General features: G+C 42.4%; 1 protein-coding gene across 1 annotated transcript; it reads right to left on the bottom strand.

Moving 5' to 3' along the window:
- Nucleotides 1–930: 930 nt before the first annotated feature.
- LOC134043872 (aldo-keto reductase family 1 member B10-like) lies at nt 931–9082 on the bottom strand. Its single transcript, XM_062492614.1, has 10 exons — nt 9005–9082; nt 7465–7632; nt 6322–6438; nt 5591–5668; nt 5003–5125; nt 3601–3707; nt 3329–3410; nt 2267–2350; nt 1299–1381; nt 931–973 (listed from the first exon to the last, which is right to left on the bottom strand). The coding sequence occupies exons 1-10, from the start codon at nt 9071–9073 to the stop codon at nt 931–933; spliced, it is 954 nt and encodes a 317-aa protein (XP_062348598.1). The 5' UTR covers nt 9074–9082.
- Between the last annotated feature and the right edge of the window lie 10824 nt (nt 9083–19906).

The raw sequence follows: 19906 nt of genomic DNA, 5'->3' as shown, positions 1-19906 counted from the left end.
CTGTCAGTTAACTGTGTTAACTGTCTCAGGGTTTGCTTTGGTGATTTTGAAGAAGAGTTTTTTCCATGTTTTCCTTAGGTAAAGCCAGCCTGTGTCTGACTATAATAATCTGGATGCTGACAGCAGAGTTGCAAAAATCTAAGTTTCTATTTGAGACTCCCAGTCGGGTGTTGGAGGCAGGGCTGGGTTTTACTGTGAATTATCCCTGCCCATGATGCTGTCATCAGCTTTCCCCACTGATCACCCAGGAGTTCAGTTTCTAGGTATCAGAGGGAGAGCTGTGTGAGGCAAAAATTGCACCTTTGTTCTTTAGGTCTTAGCTAGAGCACAATCCTGTTTTGCAGAATAAGCCACAAGGTGATCTGTATGCCCTGACCTTGTACAGGAATTATAGAAACTTATTTCTATCTGTATGAAGAATTGTAAAACCCCAGACTTTAGAAAAACATGCCAAATTATATAAAACAATTTAAGGACTACGCTGATCGACTTTTGTTGTTAATAAAGTTTTATTCATATAAAATTTTAAAACATTAGAAATACACTCTATAAAAATCACAGATATATAAAAAACAATGCAATTAGAGCATTCTTTGACAGTGACTCATGACTGACCACACTGGGAGTAACATATAAAAAACCCCATGGAAGTCACTAGTTTTTTTGTTAAACATGTCTCTAATTAAGGAACACCAGAAAAAAAGGAAATGAAAAGACTTTGTCTTTTTTGCTAGTAATCAAAATCATATTTCTCCTAAGCATCTTTACAAAAACCCAACCCTTACAACTGCATTCTTACACTAGTTAGTGGTCTCCTCCTCAAAAAAAATAAAAAAAGGAGGGAAAAGTGACTGCTCACAATGAAGAAGAAACAAAGATCAAGCTGCAGAGTACATCTAATCTGGAAGGAGTTAAATGGAGGTCATGTATTTAATACTCTGCTTTGAATGGGTAGTCCTTGTGGTTGGCAGCTCTGAAAAGAGAAAGACATTGTTATTCAAGTAGTGCAGAAAATATCTTGAACAGCATTTCCTTATTGCAGTCTCCCTTCCCCACTGCCAGTGTGCTCAAGTTCTGAAGCTGTCATTAAATTGAACACAGGCTTGTGAGAAAGCCCCTGGAACACCAACGTGCTGGAGGGAACACTCCAAATGAATCTCCCTCCTCGACTTCCAGGATGTGCCTCATTAAAAGTTTAAAGCAGGAGCTCTCCCTGGTTTTGGTCATGTATGCTTTCAAGATAGGGGGGATGAAAACAGAGACAGAAATAGGACAAGTAAGAATAATAAGGAACATACTGGACCACTGGAACTGCCCTCCAGTTCCTGTTAAAGCTCAGGATGACATCCATCTCCTTTTTAGACAGCTCAAAGTCAAACACCTAGCAGGAAAAGAGAAAAACTCTTTTTAGTCAGGTTCATGAGTAGATAGCTACTAAGTGTGCTTCATGCACTTAGGAGTTGATGTAGGAATGCATTAAGCATAGTTAAGCAATCCTCTTATTGCTCAGGCAAATAACAACCCTTGAAGTCACCAAGACAGTCCTTTTCTTTCTGAGGTGCTATTCATAGCAAGGTCTTACATTTCTGGGTGGCTCAATGCCAACACCACTGCACTTGGTGGTGTAGTGCACACAGAGAAGACTTTAGGTGCTCAGGATGTGTCAGAAATACTGGAACTAGAGATGCATTTTCTGCTAGGAGAGAGGGCATCATCTGGGTATCATCTATTTTCTGCTAGGAGAGAGGGCATCATCTGGGTATCATCTATTTTCTGCTAGGAGAGAGGGCATCATCTGGGTATCATCTAAGAGTTCTTGCACAGGAGAAATAACTCCAAACCCTCTCACCATGGATTGAAAGCAACACAGAGGTATTATATAAAATGTGACACCTTATGAGCAAACATCCAGCTAAAACTTCACTGCCAAGGGGAGCCACAGCCTCAAAGTGAGCCAAACTCTAACAGGTCTGGCGTTCACAGCTTGTTCCTTTACACCCTAAGGACTTGCTAAGCATTTTCCCAAGGTCAAGTCCGAACCTGGGGCTCCCTTTCTGCAGCAGCAGAGCTCAGACAACCCTGGTGTAACCCACTGCTCTCCTAACAGGAACAAAATTCTTCACCCCAGAAGTTTTGGTAGTGCTGAGCCCCAGTGCTCTGTACCCCCCTGCCAGTGACTCAGGTGCTGCTTGGAAACACAGAGGGGCTATGGGTGTGGGTGTCTGTCCTGCACAAAGCCAGGTAGCAGCATTTCCAAATGGCTCACCTTCATGTTCTCCTCCACACGGTGTGGTTTGTCTGACTTGGGAATGACAATGATGTCTCTTTGGATCAGAAAGCGGATCAGCACCTAGGAAAAAACAAGGAGGAGCATGAACACTGGGGTCCCAAAAAATCTATTCAAACACATTTTGTGGATTTATTTTTTTATTTTTTTTTTTAATCTCCAATTTATTCTTCTACAACCATATTCACTCTTTGGAAGCGTACCAGTTTGCACACAGGAGCTTGATATGCCAGAATTTGCCCATGCACTAGCAAACTGCAATTGTTTCTGGCCTTTGTTGTTTGTACATTGTGGCTTTACCAGGATTTGTTTTGGCTTTATTTGGGGTAGTAGCGGGGGGAAAAAAATGACGATGCTCTGGCTTGTATTATATGAGTGCTCAGACCCATGGGCATAATGATACTACAGATCATTTTGGTCTCACAGGTAAGTACCTAAAAAAAGGTTCAGCTTTTGGAAGTCCATAAAAGGAAAAACATATTTATAGAATTTTAAAGTCATCCCCTCCCCAAGAAAGAACTGTTGCATAAAATGTTTTAGTCCTGCTCTGCCTGTATTAAAATATGATTGTCTTTGATTGCATGTGAGCATGTGGCTTTGTCTGAAGTACAGGTTCTGCACACCCCAGGCAACCACTCATTTGTGTGACTTGCAAAACTAAGAGAGAAAAGAAGAAATCTTAAATAATCAAGCAGCTTTCAATAGTTCTTTGTGAACACGAGCAGTTTGGAGGCAATCAAATATGTCTCCAAACTGCAGGACTGTTCAGAAGAATAACTTAGCTGGAAAAAAGGAACAAAAATTTAGGAAGGTGAACACCTGAGGAAGGCATGTACCATTTCTGATCAGTCCACCCCAAAACTTGGCACTCAAGATCTCCTTGAAAATACCTGATAATTTTTATGAATGCAGTTAAGAACTGGGGCAGAATGAAGAGTCAAGTTCAACCCCATTATAATGCATTCCTAGAGAAGGCAGCATCTGCTAGGATGGGCTTGTAAAACATCTGAGGAGGAGGAATAATTTTCTCTGACAACTTACCTGGGCAGGGCTTTTATGATGTCTAGCTGCAATGTCTTTAATCTTGGGATCGTCCATAAGCGTGGGTTCCCCTGGCTTAGCCCTGTTAAAAAACAGAGATGGTGCTAGTAGAAAGGTGATAGCTTCCCTGCAGGAGCCTTACCTCATGTGACATAATCTGCATCAAGAAAACAGAACTTTTCTCGTTCTACCTGCATCTTTTACCTAACGTTCTAATAATAATGATTTCTAATAATAATGATTTCCATAGCTGAGCTGCAGTGCTCTCTTACCAGGGGCGGTTAGGAGAGCCCAGGGGGCTGTACGCAGTCACAGCCAGCCCTTTGGATTTACAGTACTTGACCAACTTCTCCTGGGTCAGGTAGGGATGGCATTCCACCTGCAAGCACAGAAAGATGGTTGATAAAGGGGCAGACTTCACTGAGCTGCAGAGCATTACATTTTAAATCCTTTCAGGTGGCAGAAAATGTGAAGGCTTGACTCCCGGTACCACAATTCAGGTCTATCTTATGAAAAACTTATTAATGTCATAGCAGTATCTAGAGGCCTAGCAGGGAATTGCTTTCTCATGCTACATTATATTACCACAGAAAGCAAAAAATAGATAAGAGGGAAAGTGTTATCTGTGTGGAATCTGGGAAACGAGATTCCTGGACTGCTGCAGGGCAAGTCTGCACTGTCAGAGGGGCAGCTCAGAATGGCTCAAGTGTATTTTCTACCCTGATGCACCCAACATCTCCCTGCCTCAAAGAGCCTTTGAAGAAGCTTGGGGGGGATGATCTGAGCTAACCTAAGGAGGCAGGTTCATGTTGCAAATAGATGTTTGGGTGAGATGGTATCCTGAAAGCAGCAGGAGCTCCATGGGGATGCTGCTCAGCTGCCAGAGTCTATGGCATGACCACAGGGCTGTGTCTGTGCTGCTCCACCTGGCCCTGTGCACGTACCCAGCTTTTTGTGAGCTCTAGAGCTTTGCTGTCAGGCATGGTGACATGAAAAATGTGCACAGAAGTTAACTTCCATCTGAGCTAGTGTGAGGATTTCCCTGGATATTCCCCATCTGGAAGAGGTGGGCATTCAGCGCCCTCAGCTGTGTGCAAAGAAGGGGAAGAACATCAGAAGGTGCCTAAGCTGCTGCCATCCTGTGTTCACATTCTTGAGTTATGTGGTGAGAATTTGTTATGTAATTGTACTCTTCAACCTCCTTTCTGTGATGAAGTTGAGTGTTTTATTCTATGTTGAAAAACGACTAAGTCCTGTGCATCCCTGTATAGTTCCATGCTGATGCAGAAACTCCCAGTGAGGGTTTTGCTGGATATATTTAAATTATATGTTTATATATTATATGTATTTGCTGGATATATTACTTTAAATATATACTATATAAATTATATATTAATTATATAGGACCTGTATGTTATATTTTAATATTATATGAATTTAGGTATACTCTAATTACATATATATATATATATATACTATATATATATATATATATATATATATATATATATATACACATTCTAAATATATTTAGGAATACTTCTAAGTGGAAGGCTGCAGCCTCATGGAAAGGGATTGGATCTAGATAATCCTTAAAGTACCTTCCAATTCTAATCCATTCTGTGATTCCAGACTGCAAGGTTAGCTGAGGAAGAATGGAAACAAAATTCTCACCTGGTTCATTACAGGCCTGTGCTTCAGTCCAGGCTTGTTCAAGATTCTTTCAATCTGCTCATGATTAAAGTTGGAGACACCAATGGCTTTTACCAGACCAGCATCCACCAGCTCTTCCATGGCCTAATGAATAAGGACAAGCAAGGTGTGAGAATGAGTTGATGGTATTAGTATCAAACGACATTATTTTATTTCTCTCGAGCTTGTGGCAAATGAACAAGCAACTCATGCTAGATTAGATTACATAAAAGTATTTCAGTTAATAAAATAAAATAGAATCCTAACTGTATGAACACCCAGTAAATAAACAGCCACATCTTGATTAATCTAAAGGGTTGGTTCTACCACTGTGTATATCCAAATACTTTGGGAACAGCACCTACAGTGCTGATGGCTTCTTTCTCTTTAGTTGTGCTAAAAACATCCCCTTCTTTCTCCCCAAATGAGATATAAGCAACTATCTGGTTGAAACACAGTCTTGTGTGCCTGTCCTTCATACCCAAACACATCCCTCAATTTAATTTTGCACACAGATCTCTGCTCCATCTTTAGAGCTGATCCTGCTCTGAAGAGCAAATATTGACTTACCTCCCATGTGTCCAGAAAATCAGTGTCACTGGGAATACTGTGACCTTTATCATCCAGAGGATGCAGCTCTTCACCAGCCTGTTCAATCAAGGCAGATAATACACACACTTTTTAAGTGTTGAATTTCCTACAGTGTACTAGCACTTTGGACTGCATTTACAGGCAGCAAGGTAGCAGGTTGTTTAAACATATTGCATAACAAAAAATGATGTGTGTCCATTGGTATTCCCTTTTGGATGAGGGCCATATCTCACAAAATCAGTCCCTGCATGCAAACAGCGTGGGGATTAGTAATAGTAATGTAACTTTAGCAGATCTGGAGAGAAGGGAACAGACACCCCCAGGCCCTTTATTCTAGTTTCTTATTTACTTATCACAGATGTAGACTGGGGGAAGAAACACATTCCTTCTGTGCTAGGCTTATTTTTCACTACTGGTTACTTCAGATCAAGCCAACATCCCCAAAAACCTAGATGTCCATGCTGTAACCACCACCCTGTGCTGGTTACCAAGGAGCTCACACCTACATCTCATCCCAAAAGGCACGAAAAGCCAGAGCCCTGTGCTAAAACTCACCACTACTTCAGTGACCAAATTCTTGATCCCTGTGGGATCAGGGAAGAGCCAAACGAGCCCCAAATGCTGTTTAATGAAGATGGTGACAGCAAAGATGAGAGAATGCACCCTGGCCATGGGCAGGTAAGGAGGGAAGGTGTGGAGAGCAGGACTACCTTGAATCCCATCGGGAAGTGCATCAGGTAGAGGTCGAGGTAGTCCAGTTGCAGTGCAGCAAGGCTCTTCTTGAATCCTACCTTAACCATGGACTTCTCATGGAATGTGTTCCATAGCTGTGGGAAGAGACCAAGCCCAAAATGCCACTTTACAGCTCCCACAGGGGACAGGAGCTTCTCACTTGGAGGTCTGGGAGGAAAACTCCCTCCCCACTTAAGTCAGGACATGCTGAAGATGAGGATGCAACATTTCACTGTTAAGGCAGGACAAGCATGCCAGAAAGCCTGCTGTCATGAAGGTGGAGTCAGGGTTCCCACTCAGGAGAAGATATTCTCAGTTAGAAATGTGCTACTCTGCAAAGTGCACCTGACACAGCAAATCTGTTAGCATTGCAATTATTTTTTTCAACCTAAGTTTTGAATATTGAGCAGCTCATAGATTCCTTCTTTCTATCCCTTTTAACTGTCCACACTGAGAACAGTTTACTTCATTTTTGAAATCAAAATTCGAGTTGTTTAAATAGAAGAATAATTATTATTAAATGAAACCATGTTCGTCAACACAAATAGAGCTTAATGTGGAAAATTGTAGTTGTACTCAAAGTTTCCCTGTTTTGCTGGTGAAAATCTGAAGTGATAAATTTATTAATTGAGCTGTTCTTTTTGGTAAGAAGCACTTCTGGGAGAAGTGGATGAGATAAAGGAATGAAGAAAACACACATAAAATACTTTTATTTCTGTTCCCTTTCAGGACCATTTGTACATGACAGTTTTCAAATGTCTTGCTTAGCACTGATGAATCCAGACAACAAACAACTGTCTTTTTTTTTTCCATATCTTTCTTGGGTGTGTCCAAGTGAACATCCATTACAATTGACTTAATCGATGTGAGGAAATGATTAGTTCAGTAATAGCTGTGATATTTTTCCTAAGTTATCAGCAGTTCCCGATAAAACCAGGTCCAAATTGCAAATACAGGACAATACAAGGATGTATTATACAAGGATGGGACTTTTAAGACACAACCAGAAAACCATGAAGTGAATGCCAGAAGGGGAATAGGTCCCTACGTTGCTTTGCAGGTACAACAAGGGTTTCTCTACAAGAAAAGCTAAATGCCCCAGCATTCTTGCATCCTTGTACCTTTGTGACAATGAAGAGGTCTTCCCGTTTCACAACTCCCTCCTTGATCTTCTGCTGGACCGCGTTCCCTATTTCATTTTCATTCTGGTAGAAATAGGCACAGTCGAAGTGGCGGTAGCCAGCATCAATAGCAAACTTCACCACCTCTTCCACCTTTCCTGGGGGAGCCTGGAAGTGAACAGAAGCCAACCATGAGCTCTGCCATGTCCCCCTGGCAGGGCTCAGTGCTGCGGCAGCTGCACACAGTTCCCCTTTTGTAAAAGAAGGTCCAAAGTTTCCCTCATTTACCTCAGGACCTTCGCAAGAAGACCCCGCTGGACCCCACTTGCTTCAGACAGGAGTTCTGTCCTGGTCAGCTTTGGACAGGAGTTCTATCCCAGTTGGCTTTGGACAGGGGTTCTGTCCTGGTCAGCTTTGGACAGGAGTTCTATCCCAGTTGGCTTTGGACAGGGGTTCTGTCCCGGTCAGAGCTGGATGCTTACCAGTGTTTGCAGGTGCTTGCTGTGCTACAGGACCCTGCTCGTGTGCAGGTACTGGCTGAAGAACAGTGTGCTGCACCTGCTTCTCAGAGCACCTCACAGTGTCAATAACTCTCCCTGCCTCTTGGCCAGACACCACTCGCTTTGGGAAGAGGACTGTAAGAGGTGACTCTTCGGAGAAACCTTTTGGGATCTCCCCACGGAAGGAAGACACGTCTATTGGCAGAAGACTACAAGGACGTGGTCCCATCTGTTGGTAGCTATTCCCCACCTCCTCTTTCCTCTCTCTATTTACTTCGTTTCCTTTACCTTTCCCCTCTGTCACATAGCTGAGTTGTTAGCACCAAATAAAAGTGCTCTGCTGTTAGTATACTGAAGCATACAGTAGTTCCCTGCTGTGTCTTTTGTACCCCGAGATCAAACCAACCATCACGACCCCCGCCTGTATTAGCGGATCCTGACACCTTTTTTTCCTCCTGGAGTTCTCTCATCACATTTGACTGAAATCCGACGGCAAAGCAGCAATTCTGCAGGAAGCGGCACAGAGCAGAGCGGAGCTTGTTTATGTAAGACTATCAGCTCTGCCGCTGCCAGCATCACGATATCCGCTCTCATTTCCCCTCTTTGCTCCCTGTGTTGCCCAAGGAGCTTCGCCACTTCACCTTCCCCAAATCCTCCCTGGAGAACGGGTCCGTGCCCGGCTCTCCCCTCGGACCGCGACCCCATCCCGCGGCCGCTCGCCCTTTCCGGTCTGTCTCTTTGTCTTCCCCTCTTCTTTGTGCCTCCTTCCACCTCCTCCAGCCCTGAATTTATATTTATTTTCGTTGCCTTTTCCCAGCTGCCCGTGGCTCCCTTGCCCCCCCTTGCCTGGCAGCCAGCCCGGTTACACAAGCGGCCACACCGGGCGCTCCGAGCTGCACGCAGGGCACGGATCCCGCTTCCAGAGGAGCGCTCCCTTCTCCGTTTTTATCCTTCTTAACTTTAATTCGCATCTCGGCATCTCGGATCCCCACCCTCCCTCCCTCCCTCCCTCCCTCCCTGCCTTCCTCCTGCGCCGGTACCTGCCAGGTGCCCAGCCCCAGAGCGGGGATCTTCATCTTATTGCTGAGCTCCACGCAGGGGATGGCCATGGTGCCGGTGTCTGTCTGTCTGTCTGTCTGTCCGTCGGTCCCAGGGCTGCTATAAGGAGCGGAGCTGCCCCCGCCCCGCCTCGTCCCTCCCCGCCTCGTCACAGGCGACACACACGGGATGCTCGAGGGCACGGAGAGGCTGCGGAATGGATCCAAGTGCCACTAAAGCCTGGATGAGGAGTGGATCCAAGTGCCACTAAAGCCTGGATGAGGAATGGATCTAAGTGCCACTAGAGACTGGATGAGGAATGGATCCAAGTGCCACTAAAGCCTGGATGAGGAGTGGATCCAAGTGCCACTAAAGCCTGGATGAGGAATGGATCTAAGTGCCACTAAAGCCTGGGTGAGGAATGGATCTAAGTACCACTAAAGCCTGGGTGAGGAATGGATCCAAGTGCCACTAAAGCCTGGATGAGGAATGGATCTAAGTGCCACTAAAGCCTGGGTGAGGAATGGATCTAAGTACCACTAAAGCCTGGGTGAGGAATGGATCTAAGTGCCACTAAAGCCTGGATGAGGAGTGGATCTAAGTGGCACTAGAGACTGGATGAGGAATGGATCCAAGTGCCACTAAAGCCTGGATGAGGAATGGATCTAAGTACCACTAAAGCCTGGGTGAGGAATGGATCTAAGTGCCACTAAAGCCTGGTTGGGGTTTAGTGCTTGTTTGGAGAGGAGCAAGCCGAGAGCGAGCGGCTCAGCAGCGCTGAAATCGCCAGCCCTGGGAGAGCTCGGAAGGTGCAGGGATGGGGACATGGATGTGGCACTTGAGGACAAGGCTGGTGGCAGATGCTGTGGTGCTGGGGACCACCTGGACTCGACAACTTTGGAATCTTTTCCCATCGTAATTATTTTTCTGCCTGAGGCAATGGGTGTCCATTGGAGGATTTTCTCACTCTCCAGTGGCGGCAACTATACTGAATTTTTCATGTCTTTCCTCAAAAATATAAAATATTAGGCTCACCTGTTGTTCACTGAGGAATTCATTAAAGGGGAATGTGGCTTCACCTTTTAGCTGATTTCTGTATTTCCTGTTTTGCAGAAGGGTGGGCCATTCCTTCTGTGTGAAGGAATCTTCCTGGCCTCCCATTAAAATTTCAGCCAGTGCTGGAAGGATGTCAGATGCTGCTCAAGGGATTTGTGATCACAACTTTTTCACACAGAGTGCTTTAGTCCAAATAACCCCCCTGCTTTTGTATAGGGTAAAAAGTGATATTTGACAGTGCCAGGAGACTCTGTACAAGTGCAGTGCCCCAGAAATCAAGAGGCAGAGCCTGCCTGGACTGGGCTGCTTAGCTGGCAGCTGTCTGGAAGAAAAGATGCTTCACACCATGAAGCTGATGCAAGTTCAGTACCCTACCTTAGGCACCCCACATGTCACAGAGACTTGGTGTTATCACAGTAGGGATGTTTTGCTGCTTGAGTATATTTTTTCTTTTCCTTATACTGCTATAAACTCCTTCTTGCTCATTGCTGATCCCCAAACACCAGTTTAAATGCTGCAGAAGTTCCACTGGTGTCATCTTGGGACTTGTACAGAGTAAGCAAAAATTAAATACTTTATGCCTAGACTTTTAATGTTAGCTTATCAAAGTATAGAAACAGCCATGAATTATTGAGCCACTGACTGTGATGTTTGATGTGATTTGTTAAAATTTATATGTCCTTGCATTATTTAAACTGCTTTTATGGGACAGCATTTTCAGTTGGCTAGCAAATACATGTTCTGAGTTTAAAATATAAACAAAATGTCTTCCTGCTCTCCTTGGCCTGGTTTCTAAGCCATTGGCTTAACCAAGCTTCATTGTTATCTTTCCATTGCCTTGGATGTCATCGCACATTCCAGAATGGGAAAAAAAAAAACAAATTGATATGAAGTAGAGACAGAGAACAAGGCAATCAGTGTTTTCAAAAAGGCTGATAACTCCAGTATTGTCAAACTAGGAGGTGTCTTCTATTGAAAACAAATATAGAAAGACACATAGATCAAACAATCCCATCCAAAAAAAAAAAAAAAGACAAAGCTACTATGTGAGATGTGATGAACTTGACAGGAAAGAAAGACATATTAAAAAAAAAAAAAAAAAAGAAAGAAAAGAGAAAAGTCTATTGAGGTTTTATAAATTTAGTAATGGTACATTTTCTTTCAAGGCCAGAAAGGGCCACACTATTCTTACACTGAATTCTAATTACACTGAAAAGATTTTATACCAAGACTATGCCATATCTGTATTACTTAATTTTTTATGAAAAGTGTTTAGGTGCTACAGGAATAGGAGCTGACTAAAATTATGTAGAGAATAGACTATGAAATGCTGAGATTGAGCTATTAAACTGACTTTTAATTGCAACAAATCTTGGACTGGAAGGTATAAAGCCCACATAATTGCCTTTTTTATCTTTTTTCTTTATCCATTTGTTTAACTGAACCATCAACAATTTTCCTCCCTGTAAATCTTTATTTGAAGACATTGAGGATTTTAGAGTGAACTTTCTGCAGGTCAGGGAGGAGCAGGGACAGATTTTGGCAATTCAGCCACAGCACAGGCTGGCAGAGGAGAACTGCTGGAAGGACTCTGTCATGTGTACAGGCTTTTCTGTTCAAGCATTTTTGTTCTGATTTATCTATCTGTGTGGAGGAAGGCAACTCATCATTCAAAGCCATATAAAAAAAAACTTTATGAGGGTTTAAAAGGCTTTAATTCTTTTTAACAGCTATTATTTTCTGGATGCAGTACGGGTGGTGACTGAGGCCCATTCACCTTGACTTTTTAACTGAGTCATGGTGATTTCAGTCCCTGCAGAGCCTGGCGACTCCCTGGGGCACCCTGCCCTGCTGTTTCATGAATCAGAGCCTGCAGGTACAGGTGGTGACTTGTCCATATCCTTGTTATCATGCCCATGACTTTTCTAGAGGGTAATTGTGCTTCTTCATGATCACGTTTTGCTGAAATACAAACATGCAAATCTCTTACGTGGACAGTCCAATGCCATTAGGAGTGTTTTGTCCAGACAGAATTATCGAACCATTAAGGTTGGAAAAGATCTCCAAGACCATCAGGTCCAACTTTCAGAGATGAAAGTTTTTAGGTAGAAAGCCACAGCATGAGTCAACCCAGCTGTTAGGGTTCTTGGACAAACAATGCAAATTATTTTCCTGAGCTAAGTGTCTGCTCCTGCACAGGGGACAAAACATTGCAATGTATTGATTGCAAAAATAGTGAAACAACAAATGTGATTTTTTTTTAAACTGTTGAGAAGGTAAGTATTGCTATTTGTATTTTAGTAAAGCTTGGTTGTTTTATTTTTCCTGTGAGTCTAAAAGCATACTGGGCACCTTTTCAGAATATGCACTGGGTGAAGACTGAGACACAGCACAGAATCACAGAATGGTGAGATGGGAATGGACCTCTGAAATTCATCCTGAACCCTTTCCCTGCTCAAGCAGGACCACTGAGAGCAGGCTGCTGAGAGCTGTGTCCAGCTGGGAGACACCACAACATCTCTGGGCAAACTGCCAGTGCTCAGCCACCTTTGCAGTGGAAAAGTGTTTTGTAATGGTCCTGTTTCAGTTTGTGCCCACTGACTCTGGTCTGTGGCTTTCTCCCTGCCCTTCTCGGGCAGGTTTCAGCCACAAGGTCTGTGAGCACTGCCTATCTTAGGCAGACAGCCTTTTGTGATTTCATCTTCACTCACAGGGACCTTCTTCAGCTGATGGAAAAAGACCAGGAAGGCAGCTCAGACTTTTTCCACAGGCTTTATTCTTCCGTGAAGGGAGGTCCAGCAGCAGTCCAAATCCATGGGTTACTACAGGTACTTTTATAGGCTTTGGGGGGGATCAAAAGTAAACCAATAGGGTACAAAATTGAAACACTGTCCAACTATATTAAAGTTCTTTGTGTACAATAACCAGTTACAGAGAATCAGTTCTAACCAACCATGTTCTAAAAAGATATCAAGGGTTCTAACGTTTTTTCTAGCATTAGTCATTCTAAGCAAGTAGTTTTTCTTATCTCAAAGAGAATACCAAGGGGGCCTCAAAGGGGGATCTGCAGAGGAATCTGTCTCCTCTACACTGGTCCTGGCACTGGGCACCACTGAAAAGAGCCTGGCTCTGTCCTCTTTGCACCTTCCCTTCAGGTATTGATGCACATTGACAAGACCCCCATTGAACCTTCTCATCTCCAGGTCCTCAGATCTCTCAGTCTCTCCTAACAGGAGAGATGATTTAATCACTTAATAATTAATTTATTTAATCCCTGTGCTTTGGCTGGATCACCTCCCTGTCACACCTTGGGGCAGCCTGGCAGTCCTGGCAGGGCACCCAGCCCTGTGCACCCCCAAACTGCAGGGTAAATGTGGCAGTGCTGTGCCAAGTGTGGCTGGCACTGTGCAGCAGGTGACCATCGTGCAGGGGACCTTCCTGGAGGATGCCTGTGGCAGTCAGCACACCCAAATTTTTCCCTTTTGGGCTGTATCCTGTCACAGTCTTCAGTGTGTTTCTGAAGTGCTGCATACTCTCAGCCTGTTTCTAAAAGCAAAAGTAAACAAGCCCCAGTAACTTAGACCAGGAAAGGTCTACTCTTACCGAGACAGAACTCCTTCTGTCAGCCTTATTTGCACAATATCATGTCCATGGATCTGACAATGTCAGTAGGAAGTGGTACATCAGCAGTGAAGAAATTTTTCAAGTGAGAATTGTAGAATGCTTTGATTGAATCCCCTCTCCATGAGTGCAATGGACAGTACTCAAAATTATGATCAAGTTGTGGATTTTCAGTACATACTGAAATAATTTCTCTGCAGCAGCTGCCTTTGGAGGGGTTGAAAGACACCAATTTTAGTAACACTGAAGTGAAAGTTTTCACCAAAACTCTGAGAGCAGGGTTAGAAATTCACTGGAAAAAATCACCAGAGCTATGTCCACTGAATCCCAAGCGATGTTCTGTTTCTCCAGTGTGGTGGTGCCTTTGCTCCCCTCTCTTTGGGGCTGCTCTACAACCTTAGGGATTCCTGCTAGGGGGCTTTTTGAGCTCTCCTGGACCACAGTGGGCTGTGCCAGCACCTTGCTGTAAGTGGGATTCCTCTCGGAGCTCATGAGCCCTCAAGTCTGTGATTCCTGCAATGCTACTGCCAAAAGCTGATGACACATTCCTCCACCCACTGAGAGATGCAAAGACATCCAGTGTGAGTCTCCCAGTGCACTCAGGGGGAATTTTTACCAGGTACCTTTGTACAGAGAGATACAGGTATCTCTGTGTCTCTGTGTGTGCATTCACGTGAATGGATTCAAATGCCCTCTCAAGTAAAATAGCAATGGTGCTATCTTGAATGCTGCTTTTGGGTCACTATGGTAATTGTAATAAACCCTATTGAATCACTTTATAAATATTAAATTGGTCAGTGATTAAGTGCTACTAAGCCCTTTTGCACCTTACCCTTTTGCACCTTACCCTTTGCACCTTTACTTTTTTTCATCCCTGGTCTCCACATTCAGAAATTAATCTGAACTGATTCTAACCTGGTTTTCCTTTGTGTGCTTCACCTGTGTAGTGAGTAATGGAGACAATCTTGCCACTGAACTCTGTTAAATTACATCTTTACAAATTTATGTTAAAACCTGCTTTCACTAATACCTTTGACAGTGATCCTTAAGCAGCCTAACACATTCATTTGTCACATACTTGAAGAGCCTTGAGTTAAATCCTGTGAGTTCTTTGTCCAGTTCAACAGTTGTGACTGCAGCTTATTCCTTTTATTAATATAAAAAGACTTTAAGGGCCTTTCCCCTCTTCCTTTCCTCCTCTGAATTTTGGAGTTCTTCCATTGAAGTTTTTTAGAAAAGAGCTGAGACAACAGCTTTGATCCAGATAAGAACCTTGACAGCTTAGATCAGCTGAGACTGGCCATGCACAGGAAGGTGGCTGCTCGTGGAGAAGAGTGTAGGAGCTGTGATGGATGAGGAAATGTACTGGCCTGGCAGCAATCCAGCTCTTTGCACTCTCAAGTGTTGATAGAGGCCCTTGTTTCTGAGCATGAACAAACAGACAAGCCAGGGTGGTGTCCAACAAACTACCTGAGAAGATATTTATATTTAGTAACTGGGAATAGTTGATTTTTAAATGGGGTGGATGATGGTTCACTGCTGCCATTGCTGCTACAAGAGAATTGCCAGTCTTTTATTTAATGGCCTTTTTAAAATAGATGCTCTTGTGTCAGGAAAGAGGTTTATTAATATATCAGCGGGAGGGATGAATTAAAAGCAGAAGACAGGTGATTGTAAATTTGCTCAGGTAACCCTGCAGCTGGGAATAACTCTTGATAAATCTGTGTGAACAGCAGGCCAGTGATCCTCCAGCATGGACAGAGCCTAACAGTGCCTTTGCCTTTTTGTCTTGTGCCTCTGCCCAGGTGCTGCTTCGGGCATCCCATGCTGGGTGAAGTGACAGAAATTAATTAATGTTCTCTTTGTGATTTAGTTCAGTTTGTGGCTGTCCCAGCTGCCTGGGCTGACTCACACATGCAGAAATGGTGAGTAACCACATTTATCTAAACAGAGCTGTTTGTTTTTATTACACTGTTACACTCCAAGTTCATGTTGTTTTAATTTTTTTTTTTTATATTTCATTTATATACAGATTTGTATCTTACAGCAGAGTTTTCAGTACGGTTTGTGCACATGGGTAAAAAAGTGGGGTCATGTAACTGTCTGCACACCAGCTTCCAAATGGAATTTTACAAAATTCTTTGGCAAGAGAAGACAACTATGTGCTGAAACCAGTTCAGGGCAGGTAAGATGACAATTTTATTTTCTTTGATCCAGAAAATCAAATTCTTAACAAAGCCTGACTATACTAACAATCATGTTACAAGGAGTGCAACTTTCAAATACCTCTAGGAAAAACAGACAACCATGTTTTAAGTAAAAAGGGGGGGAAATGGGGTTTTCCCCTTCTTTTCACTGTTAGAAGTACAAGAAAGCTTGAAAAACTGTCTGCTGGTATAAAAGAATGAAGATGTCAGGCCCCACTTATCCCTAGGTTGTGGGCAGGGTGTACTGCCATTCATCCTTCAATTTTGGCATAGTTGTTCTTGATCTTAAGGCTGGAGATATGTTCCAACCTTCCTAATGTATTTATGTGATCCCCCACAGAATAATATCATTACCTGGATGTCAGCTGGGGACTTTTAATAAGAAAGTATTATACTTGTATATATTTTGATTGTGAAAATTAAATTGCAATGTTTAAGCCTAGTGCATATTCTTTTGTAAGTTTTCTTTGTTCTCCCTTAGACTGATAATCTATAAAGACTGATAACAGTGCTTTAAGAGAACCCATTTATTGCTGATCTTTGGTAAATTGGAAGGAAAGTGGAATTGTAACTGGTGGGGAAACCAGGGGAAGACTTAGGAATGGCTTCTGTGTAGGAGGTGCAGGGTGTGAAATTAGACATGAGGGATCCAGAAAGGAGAGAGGCAAGAAAAAGAGGGAAGCCATACTCTTAAATGTAAATGTGTTTTTCATCTGAGTCCCACTGAAAGCAACAAAATATTTAAAAGTAAATAACCAAAAGCACAGTTGTTCTTAAAGTTCCTCTCATTTTATCGTAGATCTTTTGCTGACATTGTGTTCTTATTGACATCCATGGAGGTTTCAAAAGCAATTGAAAGCAGCTGTCTGCATCAAATGCACGTTGAAGTCATCAGGAACAGTGGTAGAGTCTTTCCCTGGAATATACTTGACAGCAGTCCAATGTGTCTTTTCATCACAAATGTTTATCATCAGTGGCTGGCTTTGTTTATATTTGCTGCAGTGGGACATGTACTAGAGCAGCTGTATCAGATAAGGGAGCACAGTAATAAATAACTGGCTTTACCAAATCCATCAAATTCACTTTCATCTTAAATACAGTGTTATTTATTTTCCTTTTTTACTCAGGCACTGTCAAGGTTTTTCTCTTTTCATATTTTAGAGGGTTACTTTCTTTTCAGGAAATAAAGTTCAAAGTCCATTGATTTAATTTCTTATATCTATTTATATTGATATTTTGTGACGGTGTATTAGGTTAGATGATTTTAACGCAGTAAACATTCATTACATGGTTAAACTGACATATATTAACTTTAAAATTATCCCTTTCTTTTTTTTTTTCTTATTTTCTTCTCTGAAGTGACACTGGGAAAAGATGTGCTCTACCTGAAAGCTTTTTGTTTCTGCAAATAATTGTATGATGGCTGCTGTTTTTTCTATCTGCACGTGGTCAAAAGTGTCTCATGCAGAGAAGGACAAAGAGTCTGAAGTAGCACATGAAGAAAAAGGACAATATAGAGTGGAGTACAAGGACATGATGTTTAGTTGAGGCTAAGTGTACCATAGCCTTGGGTCATTTAAAACCCCTTCATTCAATATTTCCAATAAGGAAGAAAAGAACATTGTCTTAAGAAGGCTCATGTTTATTTTTGCTTTATACAATTATTTATACTTGATGGGTATATTTCTACCTTCTTTATCTCTTCCTGGACCTGCAGAGGGTGCAAAACCTCCACATTGCATAGAAGAAGCAGAATTATTCCATTCTCCTGATATCTTTTGCTTCTCTGGTAACTTGTAGCAACGCTTCACAGGCACCAAGACGCTCACTAGAAATATCATTGTAACAAAAAAAAAGGAGATAAAACCATTTATTACTGCAATTAGGGCTGTTGCCATTTAATTTGCAGAAGTGTTTAATTCTTCAGTATCTGAACCTGGTGCTCAGTGATTCTCTTGAGCCTAGTGAAATTTGGTCAGTTGTCATCTTCTCTCTTTCCATAATAGTGTGCTTTCCTCTTCATCATCTCTGTTCTTCTGCTTTCTGTTTGATTTTAATCTGGGTATTTTTTCTGGCTAATGGTTTCTGATGGAATTCTTGCTTCCAGCTTAAAGTGGTTTCTTTCATATCGTGAAAACAGTGGAGGTAAATGATGAACTACATGGCTTTGGTTACACATTTTATTTTCACATTATTTCAGCAGTATCTAGAATAACAGAATAAAATATCTGAGACATTATTATGATTTCACTTCATTTATTTCCACTAATTTAGCAGAGGTCTTCAATGGGAGAAAGTGTCACAGCAATAGGGTTTCTGGGATAAAGCTTTTCGGCTTTCAAAGAAAGCCATTCTGTTCTGCAAACCAAAACAGAAGCTTCACTACCACTCAGTTAGAGCAGTACTATTAGGGAAATAAGCCCTCAAACTTAAAATGCCAGTCAAGGTGATGCCTTGCTAAAACCCGAAGCACCAAAGGGAGGGACGAGAAAGTTTTTAGGGTGTGGTGGTAAAACTTGTCTGACTTCTCTTGTTTCATAACAAGGATTTTTTTTTTCCAATTTGTTTTTGTTCATTTATGTTTTGTTTTGTTCTGTTTTGTTTTATTTTGAATTCATAGTCTTTATATGAATGGAGAAAGGGCTGGATTACAATATTCCTGGAGGTACAGCAGCCTTTCAGATTGGTAGGATTTACATGATTAGCCTTTGTGTAGGAATGAATAGGCACTCAAATCTAGGTCTCTGTATTTGGTCAAAGTTCTTTGTGGGGCTCTTTAATTTTCTGACTGTAACAAAAACTTCTTTTGCATTGATCTGCTTATATCTCATCTTTGGGTTGATGGGGAAAAAAACAACCAAAAAGTAATCAACCAAAAGAAATCAAATCAAATCAAATCAAATCAATTCAAATCAATTCAAATCAAATCAATTCAAATCAATTCAAATCAATTCAAATCAACCAAGGATGTCAAGAGACAAGACTGTGCTTATGCCAAGGCTCAGCACAGACCCTCATGTTCTCTGTGGCTGTAGATGGTGGTGACACTGGAGAGAACAGAAAAACCTCCTTGGGGTTTGTCCTGATCATGCTGAAAAACAGTAGGAAAATTTCATTTTGCCTCTGATACCCACCCAGTGCAAGTCTTTTGGTCAGGATGTTCAAAATCAATTGCTTAGGCAGTGTAATTTGTATTTGGAGATTTTAATAACTCTGATTAAGTCTGGGCACACAATTTTCTAAGGTGAAAAGGATTAATTGTAAATAGATTGTTGGATTTGAAGATATTATTAGGACAGTATTGCAGTAGCTGCATTAACATCATAATGGTAATCTTGTTGTCTTCTTTGATTCCAAGAATTGCAAGGTTTAGACCTGCAAGCAGGAACACAGCATCATTATATAATTTGGTAGGGAAGAGAAGCACCACTCTTCACAAATGAAAGATTAAGAGCTTGGGGCCTATTATGTACCCATCTGCAGCTGTGCTATAAAGCAGTGATATTTATATTTTAATAATTTACAGAGAGGTGTGTGAGTAGCTGCCTGCTCTTTGGGCAGGGTGGGAAAGGTGAGGGCTCCCAGGTGTAAAAATGTTCAGCTCCTCACAAGGCAAGGCGTGGGGCAGAGGAAACACTGATTATTGCAATCCATTGGGTGATGGAGACCTCAGGATCAGGGAATGATTTTGCAGCCTTCCTTGTTAACTAATCCAAAATACATGAGAGTGCACGAGAGAGCCTCTGCACAGCCCAGGCAGAGCTGCACCTGAAGAATAAATGATGAATAAACCCTTAGCTTTATTTACCTGCATGGCTATGGGAAAATCACCTCCCTGAGCAGCCAGGGCTTTCTTTTCTTGGTGCCCCAGGTGTGAGTGGGGTGGCTGGTGGCACACAGAAGCCTGGCATGGACCTGCCAGCTGCTCTGGGAGGTGCTGGGATGCTGACACCTCAGCTGGGTACAGCTCCAGGCCAGAATTTTAAGCCTGGCCTGAGTGGAGAAGTTCAATGTACAATT

Source organism: Cinclus cinclus, chromosome 4 (genome assembly GCF_963662255.1).
Source record: "Cinclus cinclus chromosome 4, bCinCin1.1, whole genome shotgun sequence".
NCBI lineage: Eukaryota > Metazoa > Chordata > Aves > Passeriformes > Cinclidae > Cinclus > Cinclus cinclus.
Note: the sequence above shows the minus strand (reverse complement) of the source record. Positions and strands in the feature narration are given on the sequence as shown.

Excerpts from the sequence above, each read along its gene's own strand:
- LOC134043872 (XM_062492614.1), bottom strand. The coding sequence starts at position 9,073 with ATGGCCATCCCCTGCGTGGAGCTCAGCAATAAGATGAAGATCCCCGCT. Across the intron at positions 6,439-7,464 it reads ACCTCTTCATTGTCACAAAG|CTATGGAACACATTCCATGA; the intron begins GTACAAGGATGC and ends CTCTTCCCACAG. Across the intron at positions 5,669-6,321 it reads ACTTCCCGATGGGATTCAAG|GCTGGTGAAGAGCTGCATCC; the intron begins GTAGTCCTGCTC and ends TTGATTGAACAG.